The 24,636-nt window shown below is 47.5% G+C and overlaps 1 protein-coding gene across 1 annotated transcript; it reads left to right on the top strand.

Moving 5' to 3' along the window:
- The first annotated feature begins 1,383 nt into the window (after nucleotides 1-1,383).
- On the top strand, nucleotides 1,384-15,519 carry EEF2 (eukaryotic translation elongation factor 2). Its single transcript, XM_053296151.1, has 15 exons — nucleotides 1,384-1,534; nucleotides 4,117-4,331; nucleotides 4,967-5,148; nucleotides 5,434-5,645; nucleotides 6,439-6,617; nucleotides 7,945-8,050; nucleotides 8,614-8,727; nucleotides 8,910-9,048; nucleotides 9,201-9,396; nucleotides 10,482-10,740; nucleotides 10,985-11,092; nucleotides 12,546-12,899; nucleotides 13,375-13,557; nucleotides 13,646-13,778; nucleotides 14,746-15,519. Exons 1-15 carry the CDS (start codon nucleotides 1,532-1,534, stop codon nucleotides 14,937-14,939), a joined length of 2,577 nt encoding a protein of 858 aa, XP_053152126.1. The 5' UTR covers nucleotides 1,384-1,531; the 3' UTR covers nucleotides 14,940-15,519.
- The last annotated feature ends 9,117 nt before the right edge of the window (nucleotides 15,520-24,636 follow it).

The raw sequence follows: 24,636 nt of genomic DNA, 5'->3' as shown, positions 1-24,636 counted from the left end.
TAGACTTTCAACACCTTTACTAGGTAGGATACAACCTCCCTGGCTATATATCCTGTGTAAAGTGATACATACCCAGTATTTACACTTGATAGTCAAGTTTGCTCTACAGAGGTCATACAACCTACCCACTAACTTTCCTATTTATTTAAACACATTTACACAAAGTCTCTAGGCAGTTTACAACAAAACAAAAGAATTTAACACATTGAAAACATATACAGTATATAAAATTTAAGTTTTCTTGAGTAACTTTATCTCACCTACCCTGGGAACTCTGCAAACACAGCATTGTTACCTGCCACCTTGTGAGCTGTATGTGCTCACACAACCTTTAAAAACAAACCACCTGTTGCTAAAATTTGGTTTCCTCTAATTCAGGGGTGCAGAACTCAAATACCTCAGAACCAACCAGTACTTGATGTGAGGAGGCCAAGATTAAATTTCAGTGCACTTATTGAATTAAAATTAAAAATTAATATAAATATTTAAATATTATGAAAGCTATATAATTTAAGAAACAACAACAGATATTTATATACTATGTTTCAACAAAAGTTTCCAAAGCGGTTTACATAGAGAATAAATAAGATGGATCCCTGTCCCCAAAGGGCTCACAATCTAAAAATAAACATAAAATAAGCCACCAGCAACAGTCACTGGAGGGGTACTGTGCTGGGGGTGGATAGCGCCAGTTACTCTCCCCCTGCTAAATAAACAGAATCACCACATTAAAATTCCTTAGCCCCTGGTTAGCAGGGGTCAAGAAAGACAAAAATAGGCAGTGCCTGGATCTTGCCTCTCACGGGAAGCAGGCTGGGGCATAACGCTAGTGGGTCTCAGAACTTAAGAAAAGCCCGTTGGATCAGTCCAAAGCGCCATCTACTTCAGCAACTAGAGAAGCAAAAAAGCAAACAAGCAACAGCCCCCTTCTGCTGTATGACCCTAGCATTTGGTACTCGGAGGTAGCCAGCTTCTGAACATGGAGGCTCGATTTAGCTCTCATGGCCAAGATAAGGTTGCCTTAGGTGAGCCGTTTTGGTGAGTATTGTCAGGGTCTCTCTCTCTTTTTCGGAGACGTGTTTCCGAGTAAACAGGTGCAGGATGACGCCATACACCGCGAAAGAAAAATTCTTGCCCTCTAGGGCTGCGCCCCGGCAAGGCAGCCGCGTGCTTACACCACGCACGACCGCCAGTTTCCGGGTTGAGTCACAGCGGACGCTCCGGAGACACCGCTGCTCTTCTTTCCCTATGAGATCATAGAGTTTGGCTCCGGGAGGAAAGAGAGGAGCTCCAGCCGGGTTCGCAAGCTGCGCCCTGGTCTCTGCGCATGAGCACGCCCTCTCTCCCCCCGCCTTTGCCGGCCCGGCTCTATAAAAAGGCGCCTCTTTGACGTCAGCGTCCTCTTCCGCCCGCTCGGCCCCTGCCAACGAGACAGGGCTGCCGAAGTCGCCGCCATTGTTGCCGGCCTTGTTTTTTTTCCTTCCCCCGCCCCCTCTCAGCTCCCGCGGAGAATCCGCCGCCATCCGCAGCCATGGTGAGTCCTACGAGGCCGAGGATGTCCTGAGGGGAAGCGGGGCGTTGGGAGCCAAGCGGGGCGCTGGGTTTTGCTGTGCTTGGAGGAGGAGGAAAGGCACGGCCCGTCTGGCCTTGAGGCCTTGCCGGAGGAGGGTGGCCGAGTGGCCCTGGCAGGGAGGAGTGAGGCCGGGTCAGGAGGATTTCGGGAGCCCGTTATGTAGGGACGAAGAGAGAAAGAGTTAGCCTGTTGTGAAAGGAAGGATTGAGTTGGGCTTGCGTCAGCGAGGGTGAATTGTTCCCTTTGCTAAGCAAGGTTTGGCTTGGTTTGTATTTACGTGGGTGACCCCATGTGAGTGCTGTTGGCTTACGGCAGGGTTGTTGGACTACAATTCCCCATCATCCCCAGCCGCGGTGGTCTTTGGCCGTTGTGGCTGGGGATGATGGGAGTCGAAGTCCGAGCAACATCTGGGGACCCCAACTTGAGAAGCCCTGCCTTAGGGATGGGGGTATAGCTCAGTGGATGAGGTCCCTTGTTCAAATCCTGATGTTTTCTGGTATGAAGAATATCCTGGAGAATTGCTGCTGGTCAGTGAAGACAATATTGATTTAGGTGGAGCAGGGGTCTGATATAGCCTACAGCAGTTTCGTACACTTCTATCTGATCATCTAAAGCAAGGTTGTACATAGCCCCTGCTTGGCATACTGAGGGTCCCAGGTTCAATCCCTGGCAGGGAAAAACCCTTGGATAGCCACTGCCAGTCAGTTTAGACAATACTGAGCTAGATGGATCAGAGGACTAACTCAGTAGAAAGCAGCTTCCTATGTTCCTATTTGGGTTTGAAGTGGGTGCTTGCCCTTGCCCCTGAGTCCTTTGTTTTTCCCCTTCCTCTTGAAAAGTACCTTAAAGACAGGAAAGGGAGTTGCCTTCTGATTTGCAACACACACAAAATGAGGGGGTAGGGCAGATCTGGCCAAATTTTTTCTCTATCTAGGAGCTGGACACTTGGCAAAATGACCAAACTTGGTGGCAAATATGGTGGGGGTGGAATTGACTCCTCTTTCTCTCCCTTTTATGAGTAACATCATTGGCACAGAAGCTGGACAGCCTTGGACAAATAAAGATTAAAGGGCTGTTACTTACTTTTTTAAAAATGGGGTGTATGTGGCTGGATGGTCCATTGCCAATGTCTGATGCTTTGGTGGGAGGGATATCCTCCTTTTAGTTGGGAGAAGGGGTTTCGGCCCTGGTGACCCAAAGTGCTGACTTGCCTGCCATGGCTGGCTCCGTTTGGGGTCTGCAGCATTTCAGTAGCATTCATAAGGGGTGGAAATACTCTTAAGAACCATGCGCAGTTAGCTTCTTGGATTAATAGAAATACTTGCATTTGCAGTTAAATATGATGGGGGGTCGGATTGCAAAGGGATGTGGCAGAGATGGCGGGGAGGGAAGTTCAGGGCTTTTCCAGGATGTTCTCTCTGCCAAAGGGAGGTACTGCAGCGTGTGGACTGGCCTTTTTTTTACATTTCCCCTGCATTAAAACAGAGCAGCCTCTTATGTAACTCTGCAGTCTTCCAGGAGAGGCAGTCGGAAACCTCAGAAGCCGATTCCCCCCCCCCCCCGAAACTTTGTGGCCTTATGTTCAGATCTATGTGACATGCATGTATAATGCAGCCCTGGCTTCTGTGGGATGCCACTTTACGTCAGCTTATGGGGTTCCTTGCTCCACAAAACACTTGAGCACAGAATCTCTCTGGGGTGGGGAAATATGTGACAATAGAATCCCTTTTGTTGGGAGCTTGGAGATTATCGGTTTACAAGTTTTACGTGGGTGCTTGACAACAATTATTTGCGAGCAATATTTGCTTTGAAATGTTAAAAGCTGGCACCCAGATGCATTGCCGTAGCTGGCTGAGGTTTCTTAGGCCTTCAAGCCCTGGCCTGATGGCTGCCTTTCTAATGCTGCTTGTACAGAACAAATTCCCTGGGCGTTCCGATAGCAGATCATGTGGTGGAGGGGAGATGTCGATTGAACCGTTCAGACATGTTTTACATTGAGAAGTACATTCCCACAACAGACTGTCTGGCACAAAGGATATAGAATTCTGAAGTTGGAAGGGACATTGGATGTCTTCTAATACAACTCTTTGGTGCAGGAAAGTTCTGTGGGGACATCTGGAAGTAGTTCTCTGTAATGGAAAACTGAATCTCCTGGGTTGGACCTCTTCTGATGTCCACACAAAGAAACCCGTCAGGAGTAGGCCTAACTGGGTTGTCGAGGAATTTAGTAATCAAAAGCTCTCTTTGGGCTTATGTGTTCCTCCCCCTCCCTTTCATGGTTTGGGACCACCGTAGCCAAACTGAGCAAACTATGGTTTTCAGTAACCACAGTTTGCCTCCAGACCAGGAAGTAAAGCTACCACTGTTTGCAGTCCCTGTTTTGGAAACAAATTGACTACAGTAACCACAGTTTGCTGGAGTCAGCACAGCTGACAGAAATGTCTGAATTGAATCTTGTTCTCTGCTGTTTGGGGAAATGATACATACTAGTGGTTCATCTCAAGCACGTGTGTTTGAACACTTTCCTCTTCTTTCACTCAAAGGTGAACTTCACAGTAGACCAGATCCGGGCCATCATGGACAAGAAGGCCAACATCCGGAACATGTCCGTAATTGCCCACGTGGACCACGGGAAATCCACCCTGACAGACTCGCTAGTTTGCAAAGCTGGCATTATTGCCTCGGCTCGTGCCGGTGAAACCCGTTTCACTGATACAAGAAAAGACGAGCAGGAGAGATGCATCACCATCAAGTCCACGTAAGTGCTCTTTTAAATTTCACTTCTGTTAAGTCCCCTTGACTTCAAGGGGACTTAAGGAGCATCATGTAGATGCTCTTCCCAGAGCAGCCCCATCCCCTAAGGGGAATATCTTACAGTGCTCACACTGGTCTCCCATTCAAATGCAAACCAGAGTGGACCCTGCTTAGCAAAGGGGATAATTCATGCTTGCTACCACAAGACCAGCTCTCCATTAGGTCACCATGAGATGATACTAGCCAAAGTATGGTTGGCAAAAGGATATTCCCAGTTGCTCATGAGGGATAGGCCCTCTCAGATGAGCTCCTTTCTTCCCTACACCAGTCAAGTCTAGGGAAGAGGTGCTGTTTGAGAGGGATCATTCAAGCTCATGTTAGGAGCTGGAGGACATCTTCATGGGCTTTTCTCATGTGAACCCTTTGGGGACACAGAGCCATCTTAATTATTTATATCTATGTAAACCGCTTTGGGAACTTTTGTTGAAAAGCGGTATATAAATATTCATATTAAGGAAGGGGAACGCTCATTGATAAAAAGACCACTTTGCTACCTTTGTTACCAGCAGCACCTGAGGTTTACATGGTAGATGAATGGCTGAGTATTGAAACTTTCTGCATCCTCTTTGCCACCTCTAGGGCAATCTCCCTGTTCTACGAGCTTTCCGAGAATGACTTGGCCTTCATCAAGCAAAGCAAAGATGGCTGTGGCTTCCTGATTAACTTGATTGACTCCCCGGGCCACGTGGATTTCTCCTCAGAGGTCACAGCTGCTCTGCGTGTCACCGATGGTGCCTTGGTTGTTGTGGATTGTGTTTCTGGTGAGATATCTGTCTTTGTTTTGGAGTTCAGGGTGGTTTCCTCTTGCTGGTAGTGTGAGGGGCCTTGTGATGTGTGATGGGGAGATAAATGAGGTCCTTGGGTGGAGGAAAGCCCCCCCACCTGCTTTTTTTTTTTGCAGACTTCAGGGTCAGTTGGCTACAAGAGGCTTCAACACAGCTCTTGTTTGTGAAATATATTGCAATAAAATGTGGATAACAAGAAAGGGCACTGTCTCCCACAAGATGCTGGTCTCTGACCAACTGAGCTTTGCTTCTCTTCCTCAGGGGTGTGTGTCCAGACAGAGACTGTTCTGCGCCAGGCTATTGCCGAGAGGATCAAGCCTGTCTTAATGATGAACAAGATGGACCGGGCTCTGCTGGAGCTGCAGCTTCAGCCGGAGGAGCTGTACCAGACCTTCCAGCGCATTGTGGAGAACGTGAACGTCATCATCTCCACCTATGGGGAAGGCGAGAGCGGCCCCATGGGCAACATTATGGTAAGGGCAGTGGGGATGTGCACTCTCCCTTGTCTCCTCCAGTAAAAAGTTCCCAGAAGGGGAAAGCATCATGTCTGGGGAGCGATCTCACTGCTTCAGCGGAACATGAAGATTCAGCACTCATCACAGACTACTTTTGAAACTGCTCTCTTTGCAAGCTGTTTGTGTCTCGGGAGATCCTGCTGTGTAAAAAGTTTAAATCCAAAGTGCCTTTGAATATGCTTGAATAAGTTTCCATGTGAATGTTTTTAATAGGCTTTTTTAGTCTCTGCCCTAACTGGGGATTGGGGAGCTCAGAGAATGCTTTGAGGCCCTGATGAGATGTTGAGATCCATATGATTGCCCAGTTTTCTGAAGGAACAGGAGCCTTTGCTGGAGTTGCAATGAGTGACACAAGCTGTTCTTCCAGCCCTTTGTGGTCCTGACTGAGCTGCTGCAATACTGACTGCCTCTAGTTTGATTTGTTGACTAATTGCTCTGCTTTGCCTAAGGCATCACGGATACTTTCTCTTCATGACTGATTCTGATGCACATAGTCCTTCTCTAAGGGATATTTGTTTCCCACCATACATAAGTGAGTCTTAATCCTATTACTGGCGAATGGAGCAAGAGTCTCAAAGAGTGTATGAGAATCTGTATTGTGTACCTTCGTGGCTTTCCTCCTTGGAAACAATAAGGAAATGATGGCACATGGGGGGCAAAACTCATTCAGAGTGTAGGAGGCAATGTACACCACCCACGGCACAAATTATTTTCCTTCGGAGGCTTGACGCTCTCCCCTCCTGCCTTCTAGATTGATCCCGTCCTGGGCACTGTTGGTTTTGGCTCTGGCCTTCATGGCTGGGCTTTCACCCTGAAGCAGTTTGCCGAGATGTACGTAGCCAAGTTTGCAGCCAAAGGAGAAGGCCAGTTGAACTCAGCTGACCGGGCCAAGAAAGTGGAAGACATGATGAAGAAGCTGTGGGGAGACAGGTGAGTGGTTTTGCTCTTGAGTTGGGAGCTCTGCTTGAGAATCAGTTTGCAGGTGGGAAGGGACGGCCAGCTTATTTCTCTTCAGCTGTAGATGGTCATATGGCCCTCCCAGTGTGGGGCAGTGGGAGGGGTATAAAGGGTGGTGTGAGTTTCAGTTTTCCTAAATTGATATGCTGCAGCTCAGCATCTTCTAGATGCCTGAAACCTGTTTCCGTGAACTGATTGTAAATGACAGTAAACTTTCTATGTGGCTGCCGCCCCCTCCCCCCCACTTAGAGTTTTTAAAAACCATTGTGGCTTCAAACATTGCTCCTTCAGTCTTAGACCAACAAGACAATGTAAATTCTGCCTCTCTCAGAAGTTGGGGCCAGCAAATTAATTGGGGGTGGGGGAGGCAGCCATCTTAAAAAAATTCAGGTTGAGGTTCAAGATTAACTCGAGGTATTACTGTTAGCTTTAAAAGTGGCATTAACTTTAACAGTGACCAGTTTGGATACTATTCATGTGGAATGATACCAAATTGCTATTGAACTTTAAAGGATAGCCTCTTTAAACTGGTTTTTACAAGCAAAATACATACAATGGGACAAAAGTCAGCCTAATACAATTCCTTAACAGTGCAATTGCAAGCTGGGTGCCTGACTATTGAAATACTTACCTTGAACCAGTTACCAATTTTGTGAACCCTTCGATTCGGTCCAAGGCAAAAAAGGGACTTCAGGTTTGGGTTCTGTTCTGGTTCACCAAAAAACCCTTCCGAAACAATTTTTGGGTTCCGATGGAACTTGAGAGTTGGGAGAGGTATCTTCAAGATATCCTAGTCTTGCTCAGTGGAGCTATTGATTCCAGCATTTACAAATTCAGGTTTGATTTGGCTGCCTTTAGAAAACTGTGGCTGCCCCGTTGGTCCCCTGCTACTGCTGAGATCCAGGTGGTGCACAGACTTCTATGTGTGGTGGTATCAACCAAGGCAAACGGGTATTGTGCATACACTCCATAGCTCTCTGTGCTTTCTCTTGGTAGGACACCCTCCACCCTTTTGGAATTGTTGGCCACAAGGCAGTGGTGGAAAAGGTTCCCCTTTAAACTTTTGAAGGCTGGTGTAGCACCTGCAGTATGCTGTAGAGCAGGGATTCTTAACGTTGGGTCCCCAGATGTTATTGGACTTAAACACCCATAATCCCCAGCAAAGGCCACTGGGGCTGGGGATTATGGGAGTTGAAGTCCAATAATATCTGGGGGCCCAACGTTGAGAATCTATGTTGTAGAGGATTACCCACACTCCTATGGTGGCAGGTTGACTGAATCAGTGGTCTGTCTCTTTCAGATACTTTGACCCTGCCACTGGCAAATTTAGCAAGTCTGCCACCAGCCCCGATGGCAAGAAGCTGCCCAGGACCTTCTGCCAACTGATCCTGGACCCTATTTTCAAGGTAGGTTGCTTGCTTGCTCGCTCTTCTTCATCCCAAGAGTTTTTGGTGAATGGGCTGCCACATACAACTTGTGCGTGATGATGGAAAAAATTTCTTCACTTTGACCTGACATACTGTTATGTTTGAAGAAATTTTTAAAGGTCTGACACTACTTAGTTGATCACACCAAGATTCTCTTCCCAAAATGTGTGTTTGCAAACCCTCCTGCGTTTAAATAATCCTACCTTGTTTCTTTGGTAACACCAGTAGAAGTTGTACTCTGTACTCCCCTCAAGATTTAAGGGTGGATAGGGGTGTTGTAAATAGTGGCCAAAATAGCCTCTTTCAACTTGGGGCTATCCTCATTGATTACACTTACATCCTGTGTGTCTTGCTAATCAAACTACTTTTATCTAAGATCAAATGGGCCCAAACAGACCAAGAGAAGGGGCCTTATCTCTCCCTACCCCCACTGGTGTCTGTTTGGTTGCCTGCTCAAATGTTTCTCTTGATGAGACCTAAGCTACTATCCCCTGAGGGGTGCATCCAGCTTGACCTCACGTCTGTAGTTTTCTCTTTAAAAGGTGTTTGATGCCATCATGAACTTCAAGAAGGAGGAAACAGCCAAACTTATTGAGAAACTGGACATAAAGCTGGACAGTGAGGATAAAGACAAGGAAGGCAAACCCTTGCTGAAGGTGAGGCTGGTTGCTTTTGCCTTAAGAACGAAACTCTTGATGGCTGGGTGGTAGGGTTGCAAACTGGCTAAAGCCATTCTAGGCTGCCTGTAGGTATTCTGGGGAGATTCCAAGGAGCATACGGTGGTGTTGCCCCACATGACTTCCCCCTCTGACTTGAACTGATTGTGGTTGCTTCTCAGGCTGTGATGAGGCGCTGGCTCCCTGCTGGGGAAGCTCTGCTCCAGATGATCACGATCCACCTGCCCTCCCCTGTCACGGCTCAGAAATACCGCTGCGAGTTGCTATACGAAGGGCCCCCTGATGACGAGGCTGCCATGGGTAGGTGGAATCTCTTCTGTCTGTACCCAGGGTCAGGAGGCGTGTACTGCCTGATCAGAGCCCTTGCTTCACCCAACGGAGGGGTGGCATTCTTTCCCCTCCCCTGATGCCCCAGAGCCCCGTGTAACAGAATGAATTCTTTCCCCTCCTAGGTGTCAAGAACTGTGACCCCAAGGGCCCCCTGATGATGTACATCTCCAAGATGGTGCCAACTTCTGACAAGGGCCGCTTCTACGCCTTTGGGCGTGTTTTCTCTGGTGTTGTATCCACCGGTTTGAAAGTCAGAATCATGGGTCCAAACTACACACCAGGCAAGAAGGAAGATCTCTATCTGAAGCCAATCCAAAGGTTGGTCTGACGCTCCTGGGATTTCTTTCCTAAGCTCCCTTCCTCCTCCCTTGCCTCAGAAGGGCTGGGAAAAACCACAACCAGTAGAGACTAATAGCACTCTGCTCAGTTAGCAGCTGTTAGAAGAAGGGGGGAAAGTACCTTTAAAAGTGGTGGTTCTCTTACATTTAGCAAGGGGAGAGAAACTGTCTCTGTTCAGCCCCAATAGAGCATTCCTCCAGTGGTAGATGGTGATGACTGCCTTGTGTTTCTGTTCAGAATGTGGGGTTTCTTTTTCGGGTCAGGAAACCATTCTTTTTTTCCTTTGTAAACCGCTTGAGAATGTTTCAGTTGAAAAGCAGTGTGTATAAATAACCAGTATTCTGTTCTACTCTATCATGGTGGTTGCGTAAAAGATCGCCACCTCTGTTGGTAGGAGGGCACCCAATATGGTTAACTGCTGAATGCCAGATTTAGGAGGGACTCTAAGCTTACTGATAGAGCCCATTTGTGGTTCTCATGTAAGAGGCACCATGTTCAGTTGCTGGCATCTTCAGTTAAAGGATCATGGATAGCAGGTCTGGGGCAATCTCTGCCTGAGATTGGGCTGCTGCTGCCAGGCAGTACTGGATTAAATGGCCCAAGTGAGACGTTTCATAGGCTTGTTTTTGGAGGTGTTGGAGACAGGTGGGCTGGGAAGGTAACCTTCTCTCCACCCTTGATAAAAACACAAGTATTGATGGGAACTGGTGGTCAAGTCACTATGGAAAGCTTTCCCAGAGAGAACTCGGAAGTGATTGCTCTGCATTGACTGAAGGCATAGTCTATAAAGGATTGCTCCGTTCCTTGAGTGTTTGGGGTAGAACATCTGGAAGAGGCTCTTAAATGGGTTGGAAGGATTCTCTGTGTGGCTCATTTTGCCCTTCTAGTGTCTTTACAGTTCCTGTTGTGGGGAGTGGTTGGTTGGCATTTGATAACCTCTTGCAGTGCTTAGTGCCTGAAGAATGCTGGTGTCCTGCTTAGAGCTCTGCCCCTGTGGCCACTTCCCAACGCACAACTGTTGCCGGCAGCCTTAGTCACAGATTCTTTCTCTGTGTGTGTTCTAGGACCATTCTGATGATGGGCCGCTACGTGGAACCCATTGAGGATGTGCCTTGTGGGAACATTGTGGGGCTGGTTGGCGTTGACCAGTACCTGGTAAAGACTGGCACCATCACCACTTTTGAGCATTCCCACAACATGCGTGTCATGAAGTTCAGTGTCAGCCCTGTGGTGCGTGTTGCTGTCGAAGCCAAGAACCCAGCTGACCTGCCCAAGTTGGTGGAAGGCTTGAAGAGGCTGGCCAAGTCGGACCCCATGGTGCAGGTGAGCAGAGTATGGGGAAGTGATGGTTGCTGTTTGGACATGAGGAAATCCGGCGATCTGTTGCAGCCTTGATAGTGGGGTGCACACAGCCTACATGTGAAACATGAAGATGCCTGCCAGACTTCTAGCCTGCCATATTGAAGGCAGAGTAGGAAATGGCTCATGCCGCACAGGGCAGGGGCAGTCCTGTAAAGTGAGGTGGCTGTACACTTGTTCCAACCTCAGGCTCCCTTTCTTCTTCCAGTGCATCATTGAGGAGTCTGGAGAGCACATCATAGCTGGTGCTGGGGAGCTGCATCTGGAGATCTGCCTGAAGGATCTTGAAGAGGACCATGCTTGCATTCCAATTAAGGTAAGCTGTGCTTGCATCATCCTTTGTGGGGGTGGGGCGCTTAGGGCAGGTCTCCTGGATTACTGGAGTTGAAGAAGGTGCCTTGAGAAGCGGCTCTCCTGGGTTCTAGGATTTCAGAACCTCTGCACAAGCAGTCCAGAAAGTGAGGGATAGTCTTGTGGAACAATGCTCAAAACAGGCAATTGGCAGTTAATCTGGTGTATTGAGCATAGGAAGCTGTCATATACTTAGTCAGACCATTGGTCTATCTGCTCAGAATTGTCTTCACAAACTGGCAGCGGCTTCTCCAAGGTTGCAGGCACGAATCTCTCTCAGCCCTATCTTGGAGAAGCCAGGGAGGGAACTTGGAATCTTCTGCTCTTCCCAGAGTGGCTCCATCCACTATGTGGAATATCTTACTGTGCTCACACATCAAGTCTCCCATTCATATGCAAGCAGGGTGGACCCTGCTTAGCTTAAGGGGACAAGTTGTGCTTGCTACCACAGGACCAGCTCTCCTCTGATGGGCTTCAACAAGCTTTTGGTTCTTGGTTGAGACAATTGTCCCAGGGAAGCTCAGAAGTCAAGTGGGCTAAAAAGACAAGTGAGTGGTTATAAAAGCTCTGAGGATGCTTCTCCATCCCTCACAAGACTCCTGCTCCTCCCACTGACTGGCAGAGGCCTGTCTGCCAAGCCTAAATCTTGGAGGCTGAACAAACCATGCAAAGTGCATTTTAATTGCACTTGCTTAAAATTAGGCTTCATTATGGCCATGAGCTGGGCAGCACAGAACTCAAATTCAGTTTTACCAGGAATTCTGAGCAGCCTTCCAATCTCATCTACATTATGGGGATATGAGCCCTACCTTTTTATGGGGTTGTGGTGTTGGCGCAAAAGATGGTTGGGATGATGTCATCTGTTTTGAATGCTACCTTTTGGTCTTAAACTGCCATGACAAATAGGATTGATCTGTGAGCCTTAGAGGCTGACTAAAGTGCCTCTGTATGATCAGTTATTCTGGCCTTGTTCCTTTAGTTTGGCCTCTGCTGGGTCTCTCGGCATTGGGTGTGATTAGATCATTCAGCTGCTCTGTCGAGACATAACAACTACCTCCGTGAAGAGGATCAGAACAGTGGCTCATATAGAAACCTATCTGAATAGAAACCCATTGAGTAGGCTCCTCTGGAAGCTCCTGTCTGAAATCTTTGAGAGTCTTTGCTAATCCATGTAGACAACACAGAGATAGATGGACCAGCATTCTGATAGTATAAGGCAGCTTCTTATGTGGGTGGATGGATCTTTAGTATTTGCAAAAAGTTAGTGAAATAGTCCCAGAACAGCAGCAAATGGTGACTTGTCTTTTGAAAAGTATAGAGGAGCTATAGCTGAAGGAGGCAAAATACATGCAGCTCAGGCTTCTAGTGGGTGCAGCATCACCTTCAAAGCAGTTGGGAACTAATTCTTGGTCTGGCAGAAATCGGACCCAGTGGTGTCTTACCGGGAGACAGTCAGCGAGGAGTCCAGTGTGCTGTGCCTTTCCAAGTCCCCCAACAAACACAACCGTCTCTACATGAAAGCCCGCCCCTTCCCCGACGGCCTGGCAGAGGATATCGACAAGGGCGACGTGTCTGCACGCCAGGAGCTGAAGCAGCGTGCCCGCTACCTGGCCGAGAAGTATGAGTGGGACGTGGCCGAGGCCCGCAAGATCTGGTGCTTTGGCCCCGATGGCACTGGCCCCAACATCCTGACGGACATCACCAAGGGGGTGCAGTACCTCAATGAGATCAAGGACAGCGTGGTGGCTGGCTTCCAGTGGGCCACGAAAGAGGTACGTGTGGCTGCCCCTTCTTGACTCCTCATTGCTAGGCCGGGGTCAGCCTGGGTTGAACGAGGAGGCACTGTTGGGTTTGATAGCTTTGCTGTAGGCCTAAAGAAGGGAGAAGCAGCCAGCAGCTTCATAGTCCAGGTGTGTTAGCTGAGCCAGCATCTATTGGCAGTGGAGCTGCTGAAAGTGCATTGCACCACCTTGCTTTTCAGGGAACTGGGGCCATGTGTTTTGAAACTTTGGAAATTTCCATTTGTAATGGCAAGGAAAAGTTATTTTTCCCCCTTCTGTGGAAAAAACGGCTGTGAAAGGGCCATCTGTAGGGGCAACTTGGAAACCCATGGGTAGTCTAGCATGCTCTGAAGAGAAGTCTCCTCCCAGTCTCCCATCAGTTGTCTAGAACTATCACCATAATAACTATATTGGCTTGTAAAGAGGGTAGAAAAATGAGTGTTTCTTACCTTCTGCCACCTCTCAGGGTGCCCTTTGTGAAGAGAACATGCGTGCAGTCCGCTTTGACGTGCACGATGTCACCCTGCACGCAGACGCCATCCACCGTGGAGGGGGCCAGATCATCCCCACTGCTAGGAGGTGTCTCTATGCCTGTGTGCTGACAGCCCAGCCCCGCCTTATGGAGCCCATCTACCTTGTGGAGATCCAGGTGAGCATAATGGCCAAGGCCTGCACACAGTACGTTGAAACGGGATTAGTTTCTTCTTGAACTTATCACCCCTTGTCTCTCTTTCCAGTGCCCAGAACAGGTTGTGGGTGGCATCTATGGTGTGCTGAACAGGAAACGGGGCCATGTCTTTGAAGAGTCCCAAGTGGCTGGCACCCCCATGTTCGTGGTCAAGGCCTATCTCCCTGTCAACGAGTCTTTTGGTAAGTATGACTAAGTCGCCTTGTGCAATTTGGGGTGCATTTGCAGCTTCAAAACGTGCTGGCGATTGCACCAGACTTCTCAAGCAGAAGTTGATGGCTAGCATTAACAGGGAGTAGTGTTTCTGTAACTAGTGCAGGGTGTTCTGTGCAACCCAGATCTCTCTTGCCCAATGGGACAGAAGTAAATCATTCAAAGTATGTACTGCCTATACAAACATTGCACAAGATCAGTATGTGGCAGATGTCAGGAACATGCTTGAGGAAAAGGGACAATCTGTTGGTTTAAACCCTGTAGATCCCCGGCAGTGGTGACAACCTTTTTATTAAGAATTCTTCTAGAAGAGTTTTGATAAGTTCAAAGGCGTTTACATTGCAAAAGGAGAGAGAAGATGGCTCCTTGTCCCAAAGGGGCTTGCAGTTTAATACATGAGCTGGACAGGGGTAGAGGGGTAGAGCCTGGGGGCATCCAGTGTGTGTCTCAGCTCACCCCTGGTCCCTTGTATTTGCAGCCTGGCCAGAAAGCTGCACCACTGAGCAGAGGTACACAGGCAGGGTGTACAGTCTTGCTTCATTCTGTTGCTGAAGCCTCTTGGCTCTGAGCAAGTTGCCTGGATGCAGCATTTGCAGGAATCTGAATTGGGAGCTGGTCTTGACCAGCTGTTTCACTAGGTTAGACAGAGAGATAAATGACTGGCCCAGAGTCAGCCTGTGAATGTCGTGACTGAATGGTAATTTGAACAGTCCAACACTAACCACCACAACACACCGGCTCTCAGTGATGGCTTTCACATAGGCCCTGTTTTAGTTCTCCAATTCTTGTACAGGATCCTGCTGCAGCAGAGGCAGGTGGGACTCAACAGAGCTGGGCTGAAGTGTGTAAGCTTGTATTCCGGTGTGGGGTTGTCTTCTCCCCATACCCAGTGTGTTCTGCTTAGACTGCAAGGGCTCTTCCTCTCTTTCCTCACAGGCTTCACGGCTGACTTGAGATCCAACACAGGAGGCCAGGCATTCCCCCAGTGTGTGTTCGACCACTGGCAGATCCTGCCCGGAGATCCCTTTGACAACACCTCCCGCCCCTGTCAGGTGGTTGCCGAGACACGCAAGCGCAAAGGGCTGAAGGAAGGCATCCCGGCATTAGATAATTTCCTGGACAAGTTGTAAAAAAAAACAAAAAACAAAATGCAACACCAGTTCTAAATGAATAAATAAACAAAATTGCTGTTCTGGGACTCCAAATCCAATTAAACTAGCATAACTCCATTGGTGCAGCGGGCCGTGGCCACCGCCTTGCATTCTTCTGTCGCAAAACCGATTTTAAAAAGAGCTGCGTCTGTGTTCAGCCTTAGGGGTTTCTTGTGTCTGCACACGAACCACGAGGTCACCTCACCCAGTGCCATTGTAACTTAAATACATTTCCATTTGATGCAACAGAAAGAAAAGGTTGCCACCTCCATATTTATTTCACATTCGGAGGCTACTGAGAAATCAGGTTTTCCTCCCCTGCTTGAGGGGTCTCCCTCGATGAGGCTACAAGCACCCCTTCTGAAATTCATTCCATTTTCAGAATGGTGGATTGGGCAGGGAGGGGTGATTGGGGACGTAGTCCAAGATGGGCATAGGGAAGGGCGAGGCTCTTCTAGTTGGGCAGAAACTAGAAGGCCCAGAGCCTCTGCGATAACAAGTGTCATTGTGCGAATCAATGTATTGGTACCACTGGAACAATAAATTTAATAAGATGATTGATCAGGCTCCCTGGTGTGTTGAATGTCTTGGGTCTGTCAGTGCCTGACCCACACTAGAAATGGCAGGAGAGATTTAGTCCAACAGTGCTTTGGAAAAGTAGCTTTATTTATGACAAATGCAGTTGGGACCAGTCATGGATTAGTGTTGTCACTCCCCTCCCCACTATTTCCTGTTGGCAAGTGAAGTCTGACTGGATTTAATCTTGTGAATGACTAGTCAAAAAGGCTTTGAGCATTCATGTTTCAAACAGGATTTGGAATCCTTACCCAGTCTGTAGGTTGGATGTTGGTTGTCCCTAAGCCAGGAAAGGAGGCAACTGGGCAGCCACCTTGATGTGGTTTTGGCAGCATGCAGTGCCTGGGCTGAGGAGCACTTGAGAAACAGAAGACATGTGTTCAAGTTCACTGTAAGCTAGACTAGTTTTAAGTCATTCCGCCTCTCCAGGGTTCCCTTGGGATTTGTGTTTTGCAGGGGGAGGCAATTGATACCAAATGGGATTCTTCGCAACCAACTACTATAGAACAGCTTTAAGTTCATTATGTAGAAATACCCTCATACCCTCACTTCTCAATTGCTGGGGTCAAGGACATCTCACTGGGTTATCCCCCTCACATGTTCCAAGGCAGGACTATGCTAATTCGCTGAAAGAAAGAAGCCTCTAGAGCCTGAAGGGGATGACCCTGCCCCAGTTCTTACAGTCCTGCATTGCTCCAGGCAGACCTCTTTTCCTTCTTAGATTTGCTCTTATCTTGCCCCTTTTCTCTCTGTTCTTACCTCTCAATACCTTACTACCCTAGACTTCAGTGTACCTTTCTGTTTTTTCCTAACTTTAAAAACACACCTTCAACCCCTTTCCTCCTGTGGGATTCCTCTCTTCCCCATCAGTTCTCTGGCTGTATGGAGCGTGCAGGAATGCCAAGACACATCTGCATTTAGAGAGGAGAGGCACAGACTGAACTTCCCAGTACAGCTCAATCACTTGGATCTGGCAAGATGCTTAAAGGTGCTGCCGTGAGTATCCCCCTTCCGGGCCGCGAGACCGGCACAGAGAGCTGGTAACGGGAGCGAGGAGTGTGAGCGGGCAGAGACATCAGAGCCCATCTCCCTGCTAACTGCTAGGCAAAAAGTGGCAATGGTGACCCCACTTGCTAATCCATCCCTGACGCAAGCACAGCTCAGAGCCTGGGCAGAGGAACGTCTGATGGAGGCAGCAAGTAAAAATGGTGGACGCAACAAAATGATTTTTAAACCCAACTGTGCTCCAGGGGGGTTGCTCAAAGGACTCTCGGGGCAGCAGAGGAAAACAACACCAGGATCAAGGACAACAGGGAGACAGGGTGAGCTTGTCCCGGGGGAAAGTAGCTCCATTGTGGTTTCCACCAGCTCTTCCCTTAAAATGCCGAAGTCTGTTCCACCCGAATAGCAAACTTGGTTTAAAAACTGTATAGTCAAAATTGTGCAGCAGCTTAAGCCCTGTAATAAAAATTTAAAAATCAAAGCGTAAACGCGTGTCCTCCAAAGGAATCCTTATCTTCTGATTCACCTCCTCCATCTCCACAAATGGCAAAGAAGAAGAGAAAACATATCAAGGCTTCTCACTCTAAAGGGGAGAGAGACCTGAAATATAAAAAGGAAAAGGTTCATTCCTCAGAATAATTAGATCTAGATTCTGGGGGCCCTACCCCCTTGAATTCCAGGCCCACAGCATACTGCCCTGACGGCCAAGGGGGACTTGGTATTTCCAAAGACCAGGCCTAGAGACATGCTACTCCCAATGCCCAAGTGCTTCACGGAGGCTATTAAACAAGAATGGCTATTGCCAGCCACTAATAGAAAGCCTATGGCATTAGCAAGCCACTACTACTCTTCAACAGGAGCCAAACAACTTGCTAGAAACTAACACTGGTGCACTGGTGGCACAATTGGTGTCTGGTTTGTTACTTCCCAGGGATGGGAAGGCTTCCGAACTAGCTCTGCGAAGGGTTCATGACAACTCTTCATTGGCAGCCCGAGCATCTGCAGCTGCTTCTGTGGTGGCTAGAGCTAGTCTGCTATGGGTCGATGACCTCCTCAATGACACCTACTTATCCAGTGCGAATGCACCAGCAACTGTTAAAAATTCAAAAGGCCCAGGCCTCTGTAGCAGACGCCACGCTGGATTCCATCAGATTTTCATCTAGGGTATCACCTGCGGCCGTAGTGGGTAGGAGACACTTCTGGCCTCTTGCCTGAGGGCTTCTCAAAGGCATCTGGGGGGCCATTGTGAAGCAGGATGCTGGACTAGATGGGCCTTGAGCCTGATCCAGCCAGACTTTTCTTATGTAGGAGCATGTGTGCACCCACCCACCCAGAGATGCACCTAGATCCCAACCTCACTGGGTTCAGATCAATGGTCCAGCTAGCTCAGTACTCAGTACTGCACTGACTGACAGTTTCCAGATTGGTTTCTGCTTCTATATAGTGTGAGGCAGCTGCAGAACTTCTGTTTTAGGGCAGTGAGTGTTGTGCAACCCTAAACCTGTGCAGAGAGCCTGGGAAAAGCAAAGACTACGTTGAAGGTTCCTGCATTCTTAAGGGAGCTAAAATGATTTTTAGAGCACCCTAGTTCCCCCAAGAATAAAACCATCTTGGTGGACCACCCTACCACCTTCCCTTAAATGCATTTGGTCAGTAGTTTAAATTTGGCATATTAGTACTCTCTTGTTCTGGCATCTCCCCTAACATTATGAAAGACTTCCAATTATCAGTTTTGTCTCCTTTAAAATTCTCTGTCCTGTTATTTCCTGCTTTCTGCAGCCCCTGCACTTTACACTCTAGGAAACCCTAGGCCTACAACCAAAGTCTTATGGTCACTGGTTTCTGTCAGCCAGACAGATAGCTGCCTGCGTTCCTGACTAGTAGAGTGTGCTATGGTTGGGGAAGAGGTTTCTTCTATAATCATAGAATGTTAGAGTAGGAAGGGACCTTGGAGGTCTTCTCATCCTTCTAGCTCAGAGCATGAATCTGACATGACTATGCAGCTTCTGTTTGGAAACCTCCAGTGCAGAAAAGCCCATCACTGCCTGAGGCAGACAGTTCCACTGTCCATCAGCTCTTGCAGTCAGAAAACACTTCCTAATGCCTTGTGATTCCAACCCCTTGATTCTACTGCTGCCCTCAGAGAACACAGCTTAGAAGCAGCTCTTGAGAAGAGAAGGCTCAGACCAGGGAGGCAGCAAAGTTTTGTTTCCTAAAGAAGCCAGCCAGCCAATCAATCAACCAACAAGGAAACCAATAAGGGGAAAAGGACAAGGTAAGTTTCTTAGGGCTAGTCTTTTTTTTTTTTAGGGCTTGATTTCTGGCGGGCTAGGGGCTTGTTTCAGTTGTGCCTAGAAAGACAGTTGGTGGGGGTTAGCTGCAGGTGAGTCACACAGCTTGTGGGAAAGGCCACATTCCTGAGGTGGCTCAGTTTGGAAGCAGCTCTTGAGACGCTCAGAATAGGGGAGCTTTGCAAACAGGAGTTTGCTAATATATATCAAATAAGTTTGGCGTGGAATTAAGTGGGGAAGTGTGCAGGGAAGCACGCAAGTGGTTCCCCTTTATCGCCAAGGAGATACCCCACATGAGGAGGTGAGCACTACCCCACTTTGGTAATTTTCTTGGAGAACAGATCTTAAAACTTTAGCTGACAACTGCAGCAAAGACCTAGCTTTCACGTAAACAAGCTCCATATATTCTAAATAGCCAATAAACCCAGTTTTATAAAGATAGAATGCCCGCAAGGGAGGGGATACTTCCCAGTGTAGTGCATGGAGTGTGGCATTTTATTTTATTTTATTTTTTGATTACATTTCTACACTGCCCAATTCAATGGCTCTGGGTGGTTTACAAACTAAAAACAAAATACAACCATTCAAAAATCAAATGTAAAACTATGAAATCTGAATGTTTAAAATCCCTGAAAGGCCAGACCAAACAAATAAGTACTATGGGCTCTCTTAAAGGCCGATAATGTATTTTAACCACAAATTTATGTGGGGAGTGCATTCCACAACCTAGGAGCGGCTACAGAGAAAGCCTGGCCCCGAATATGACTGTGCCTGAGGGGCAGAAGTAGTGGGTGTGCTCTCGGTGCAAAGAGCTCCTGATTCTTGGGGGATGCTACCCCAGGGTAATGTTCTCTGAAATGCAATCTGTTCCATGTACACAGCCAAAGACACAGGTGTCGTTGAGGAATCTCAATGCATGGATGAGACAGTGGTGTCAGAAGGAGGGGTTTAGATTTGTTAGGCACTGGGATACGTTTTCTGTACAAGCCTGTACAAAAGGGATGGGCTCCACTTGAACCAAGATGGGACTAGACTGCTGATGCTTAATGTAAAAAAGGTTGCAGAGCAGCTTTTAAAATGATGCCTGGTGGATTGCCAACTGGAACTGAATGGTACTGGGTCAGCAAGCCAAATCCCCCAAGGTGTGAGGGTGCAAACTGCAGATAAACCAGAAAGGGACAGAGTAGAACCAGGAGCAGAGCAGACGGAAACACATGATAGCAAGTCAAATGACAGTAAGGGAGATAGCAGACGACAATGCCAGGTAAGAGACTCTGTGTATAGGTATTTATATACCACTGTTAAATCTCTGAGCTGATGGGAGAGCTGGAGTGCTTGGTTGCTAATGAAAAAAAATATATAGTGGGTATAATGGAAACATGGTGGAACAGTGCGAACTAGTTGGACACTGTTATTCCTGGATATAAAAGTTATAGAAAGGACAGGGAGGGACACATTCGGGGTGGAGTAGCACAGTATATGAAAGAAGGGATAGTATCTCACAAGCTGGAAAACCTAGAAATATTGGAGCAGAGTCCTCTGCATAAACTCTGTTGGTGACAATACAGGGCCTGAAAGGAAATGTGTTACTAGAAATCTGCTATTGTCCTCCTGATCAAAATGCTGACAGTGACTGGGAGTTGCAGAAGGAAATCAGGGAGGCGTGAAGGAGAGACAGGGCTGTAATAATGGGTGACTTCAATTACTCACACATAGATTGGGTAAATTCACAGTCAGGTAATGACAAAGAGGCCACAGTTCTAGACGTGCTGAATGACTGTGCCCTAGAACAGTTGGTCATGGAACTAATCGGAGAGAAGGTGACCTTGGACTTAATCCTGAGTGGTGTACAGGACCTCGTGTGAGATGTCAGTGTCATGGAATCATTAGGGAAGAGTGACCACAGTGTGATCAAATTCAGCATACACGTGAGGAGAGAATCTCCAAGGAAGTCCAACACACACACTTCTCTACAATGATGAGTTGGGTGAAAAGAAAACTGAAAGGGGAAATCAGGAGAGTCACTTTGTTTCAGAACGCATGGAGTTTATAAAACCACAATACTGGATGCCCAGTTGGAATACATACCAAAAAGGAGGAAAAGTACCACCAAGTCTGGGAGGACGCCAGCATGGCTAACAAGTAAAGTCAAGGGAGTAATAAAGGGGAAGAAGACTTCTTGAAATTGGAAGGCCTGCCCAAATGAAAAGAACAGAAAGGAACACAAATGTTTGCAAAAGAAATACAAAGTAAAGGGTAAAGTGTGCCATCAAGCCGATTTCGACTCCTGTCCTGGTGCCCACAGAGACCTGTGGTTTTCTTTGGTAGAATACAGGAGTGGTTTACCATTGTAAGGGAGGCGAAAAGAGAGTTTGAGGAACATTTAGCTAAAAGCATCAAGGGGATGCTTGATCAAGAGTGGAAGAGAGCTGGTCTTGTGGTAGCAAGCATGACTTGTCCCCTTAGCTAAGCAGGGTCTGCCCTGGTTGCATATGAAAGGGAGACTAGAAGTGTGAGCATTGTAAGATATTCCCCTTAGGGGATGGAGCCACTCTGGGTAGAGAATCTAGGTTCCAGGTTCCTTCCCTAGCAGCATCTCCAAGATAGAGCTGAGAGAGATTCCTGCCTGCAACCTTAGAGAAACCACTGCTAGTCTGTGCAGACAATACTGAGCGAGATGGACCTATGATCTGATTCAGTATATGGCAGCTTCCTATGTTCCTAAGGGGAATAACAAAAACTTCCTGAAATACATTAAAAGTAGGAAACCTGCCAGGCAGGTGGTTGGACTGTTAGATAATGGGGGAGTGAAAGGGATCATGAAGGTGCATATGGAGATTGCAGAGAAGCTAAATTAATTATTTGCATCTGTCTTCACAGCAGAGGACAGCGAGTATATACCTGTGCCTAAACTGAGCATCACAGGGACAGAGGCTAAAGAACTGAATCAGATAGAGGTGGCAAGAGATGATCTAAACTGTCTGGAAAAATTAACAAATTGCTAGGGCCAGATGGCATCCACCCAAAAGTACTTAAAGAACTCGCCGACCTCGTCACAAAAATATATAACTTAACCCTACAGTCAAGCTCTGTACCAGAGGACGAACAGGCCCTCCTGAGGGAGAACCAGCATGACTTCTGCAAAGGTGAATCTTGCTTCACCAGCATTTTGGAGTTATTTGAGAGTGTCATGTGGATAAATGTGATCTAGTTGACATTGTATATTGGGAGTTTCAAAAAGCTTTCGACAAAGTTCCTCACCAAAGACTCGTGAGGAGACTTAGCAGTCATGGGATAAGGGGACAGGTTCACGTGTGGATTGGTAACTGGTTGAAGGACAGAAACAGAGGGTAGGAATACATGGACAGTTCTCTACATGGAGGGAAGTAAGAAGTGAGGTCCACTAGAGATCTGTACTGGGACTAGTGTTTTTTAATTTATTCATAAATGATCAGGGGCGTAGCTAGGGGAGAGGAGGCCCGTGTTCAGCACTCTCTCTGGCGGCCCCCCAGTGTGAGGGAGATAATGCAGAAAATAGGGAGGAGTGGAGCTGGAGGGCCCTCAGGAGCTGGGGGCCCATGTTCTTTGAACCCTTTTGTTCAATTATAACTACGTCCCTGTAAATGATCTAGAAGTTGGGGTAAGCAGCGAGGTGGCCATATTTGCAGAGAACAGCAAATTATTTAGGGTAGTGAAATCCAAAATAGACTGTGAGGAGCTCCGAAAGGATCTCTCCAAACTGGGGGGAGTGGACAACAAACTGGCAAATGTAGTTCAATTTTAGCAAGTGTCTTTTGCCCCCAAACTGCCTGAATGAATGGGCGGAATCACTGGAGAGCCACCCGTCAGCTGTTCAGCAGGGTGCACGCTCTTCTCCTACTCCCCCACAGGGCAAGCTTGGCTCTGTGGCCTCCGGGGTGGCTTACCGGCTGCCTGGAGGACTTTTGGGAGGCCCTGCTGGAATTTCCCCTTCCTGATGCGAATGTGGAGCATGCACCTGGCATGTTCCATGCAAAGGACAGGGAAAGAAAAGGGACAAGGAGCCTAGGACAGAGTGGAAGACGGAGGAGAAGAAGACGGGGAGAGGCAAAAGTAAACGATAAATCAAGAGAGAGAAACTTTTTTTCTCTCCACCCCTTTTTTCTTTAAATGACAGAAAGAAGAATAGCAATTTAGAGAGAGAGGGGAAATCAGAGCCAAAAGGGGGCCTGATTGAAACAGAAAGAGAAAAGAAGTTGATTCAGAGAAAAGCTGAAAGAACTGCCTTGGAGCCACCCAGGACTAAAAGAACTGGATGGGGCCATGTTTCTCCACCACTTAAAGACTTTAATTTGCATAGTCCTGCTTTAGAGAGCCATGTGACGAACCATCAAGGAGACACCCTTGGATGGCAGCAGCAGTGAAACTGGTCCTGGATCACCACCAAATGAGCTGGTGGCAACCGTAACCGGACCTCTCCAGAAGATTGTAACAGGTGGCATGGTTTATGACAAAGGAGGTGTTGTCTTAAGTACCCTAGACCCAAGCCATTAAGGACTTTATAGGTAATAACCAGGACTTTGTATTTTGCATGGAACATATAGGCAGCCAGTGCAATTCTTTAACAAGTTGTTCTAGTAAAAACTAATCAGCCTACTTTCCTTTCACTGTCCCTACAACTGGACTAAATTTGGTTCAAATTGAGGTCTACACATTAGATCTCTTGCACCTCAAATGTTCATGCATCCACCATCTTGGGTCAAGGTGGATGACATAATTACAAACTACACCATTGAGGTGTCCCTGTGTGTCACTCACTACAACTGTACCCAATTTGGTTCGAATTGGTTAGACAGTCCTCAAGTTAGTGCACTTGCACCTCAAAAGTTCACACGTCCACCATCTTGGATTGGGATGGATGACTACACCATTGGGGCATCCTTATGTGTCCATATAGCTGTAGCAAATTTGGTTCAAATCGGTTAGACAGTCTTCAAGTTAGTACACTTGCACCTCAAGCTGCAGCAAATTTGGTTCAAATCGGTTAAGAGGTTCACAAGTTAGCCCACTTGTGCCTCAAAAGTTTATGCGTCCGCCATCTTGGTGTGGATTACATCGTCACAAACTATGCTGTTGAGGTGTCCCTGTGTGTCACTCACTGCAACTGTACCTAATTTGATTCATATCGGTTAGGCAGTCCACAAATTAGCCCACTTGCACCTTAGATGCTCACATGGCTGCCATCTTGATTTAGAGTGGATGACATCATCATACACCATGCCATTTTGGCATCCATACAGCTGTAGAAATTTTGGTTCAAATCAGTTAAGCAGTTCACAAATTAGCCCACTTGTGCCCCAAAAGTTTGTGTCGGCCATCTTGGATCAGGGTGGATGACATCATCACACACTATGCCACTGAGGTGTCCCTACAACTGTACCTGATTTGGTTCATATTGATCCAGGTGTTGTGAAGTTGATCGGGCGGGGGCGGGGGGAATGACACACCAATACACAGAGACAGAATGCCGGGTGATCTCATAAGCCTACTGGAAAGTAGGCTAAAAATTGGTGTTATATGGTCCTTTCGGAATGTCCCAGAGACCAGTCCAACAGGAGCTGGAGAGCCTCAGGTTGGGGTTGGTGACCCCAGGACTAGGTAGAATTTGTTGCCAGAACCTAAGGGGTATACTCGTGGGTCAAATGGGCCGTAACCTAAAATTTGGCTTTTAAAAAGCCAATCTGGCAAAGTCCATGGAAGCCAAATTGGACATGATGGTCTCTAGGAGCTACAAGGGATTCCAAAAGAAGCCCAATTCCCATCTAAGG

This window comes from Hemicordylus capensis, chromosome 2, assembly GCF_027244095.1.
Source record: "Hemicordylus capensis ecotype Gifberg chromosome 2, rHemCap1.1.pri, whole genome shotgun sequence".
Classification (NCBI taxonomy): domain Eukaryota; kingdom Metazoa; phylum Chordata; class Lepidosauria; order Squamata; family Cordylidae; genus Hemicordylus; species Hemicordylus capensis.
The sequence above is the reverse complement of the archived record's forward strand: the minus strand, read 5'-3'. Positions and strand labels throughout refer to the sequence as shown.

What these genes read in the sequence shown, in the direction of transcription:
- EEF2 (XM_053296151.1), top strand. An exon ending in GCCCCATGGGCAACATTATG is followed by an intron (nt 5,646 to 6,438) that starts GTAAGGGCAGTG and finishes CCTGCCTTCTAG; the next exon opens with ATTGATCCCGTCCTGGGCAC. An exon ending in TGATGACGAGGCTGCCATGG is followed by an intron (nt 9,049 to 9,200) that starts GTAGGTGGAATC and finishes TTCCCCTCCTAG; the next exon opens with GTGTCAAGAACTGTGACCCC.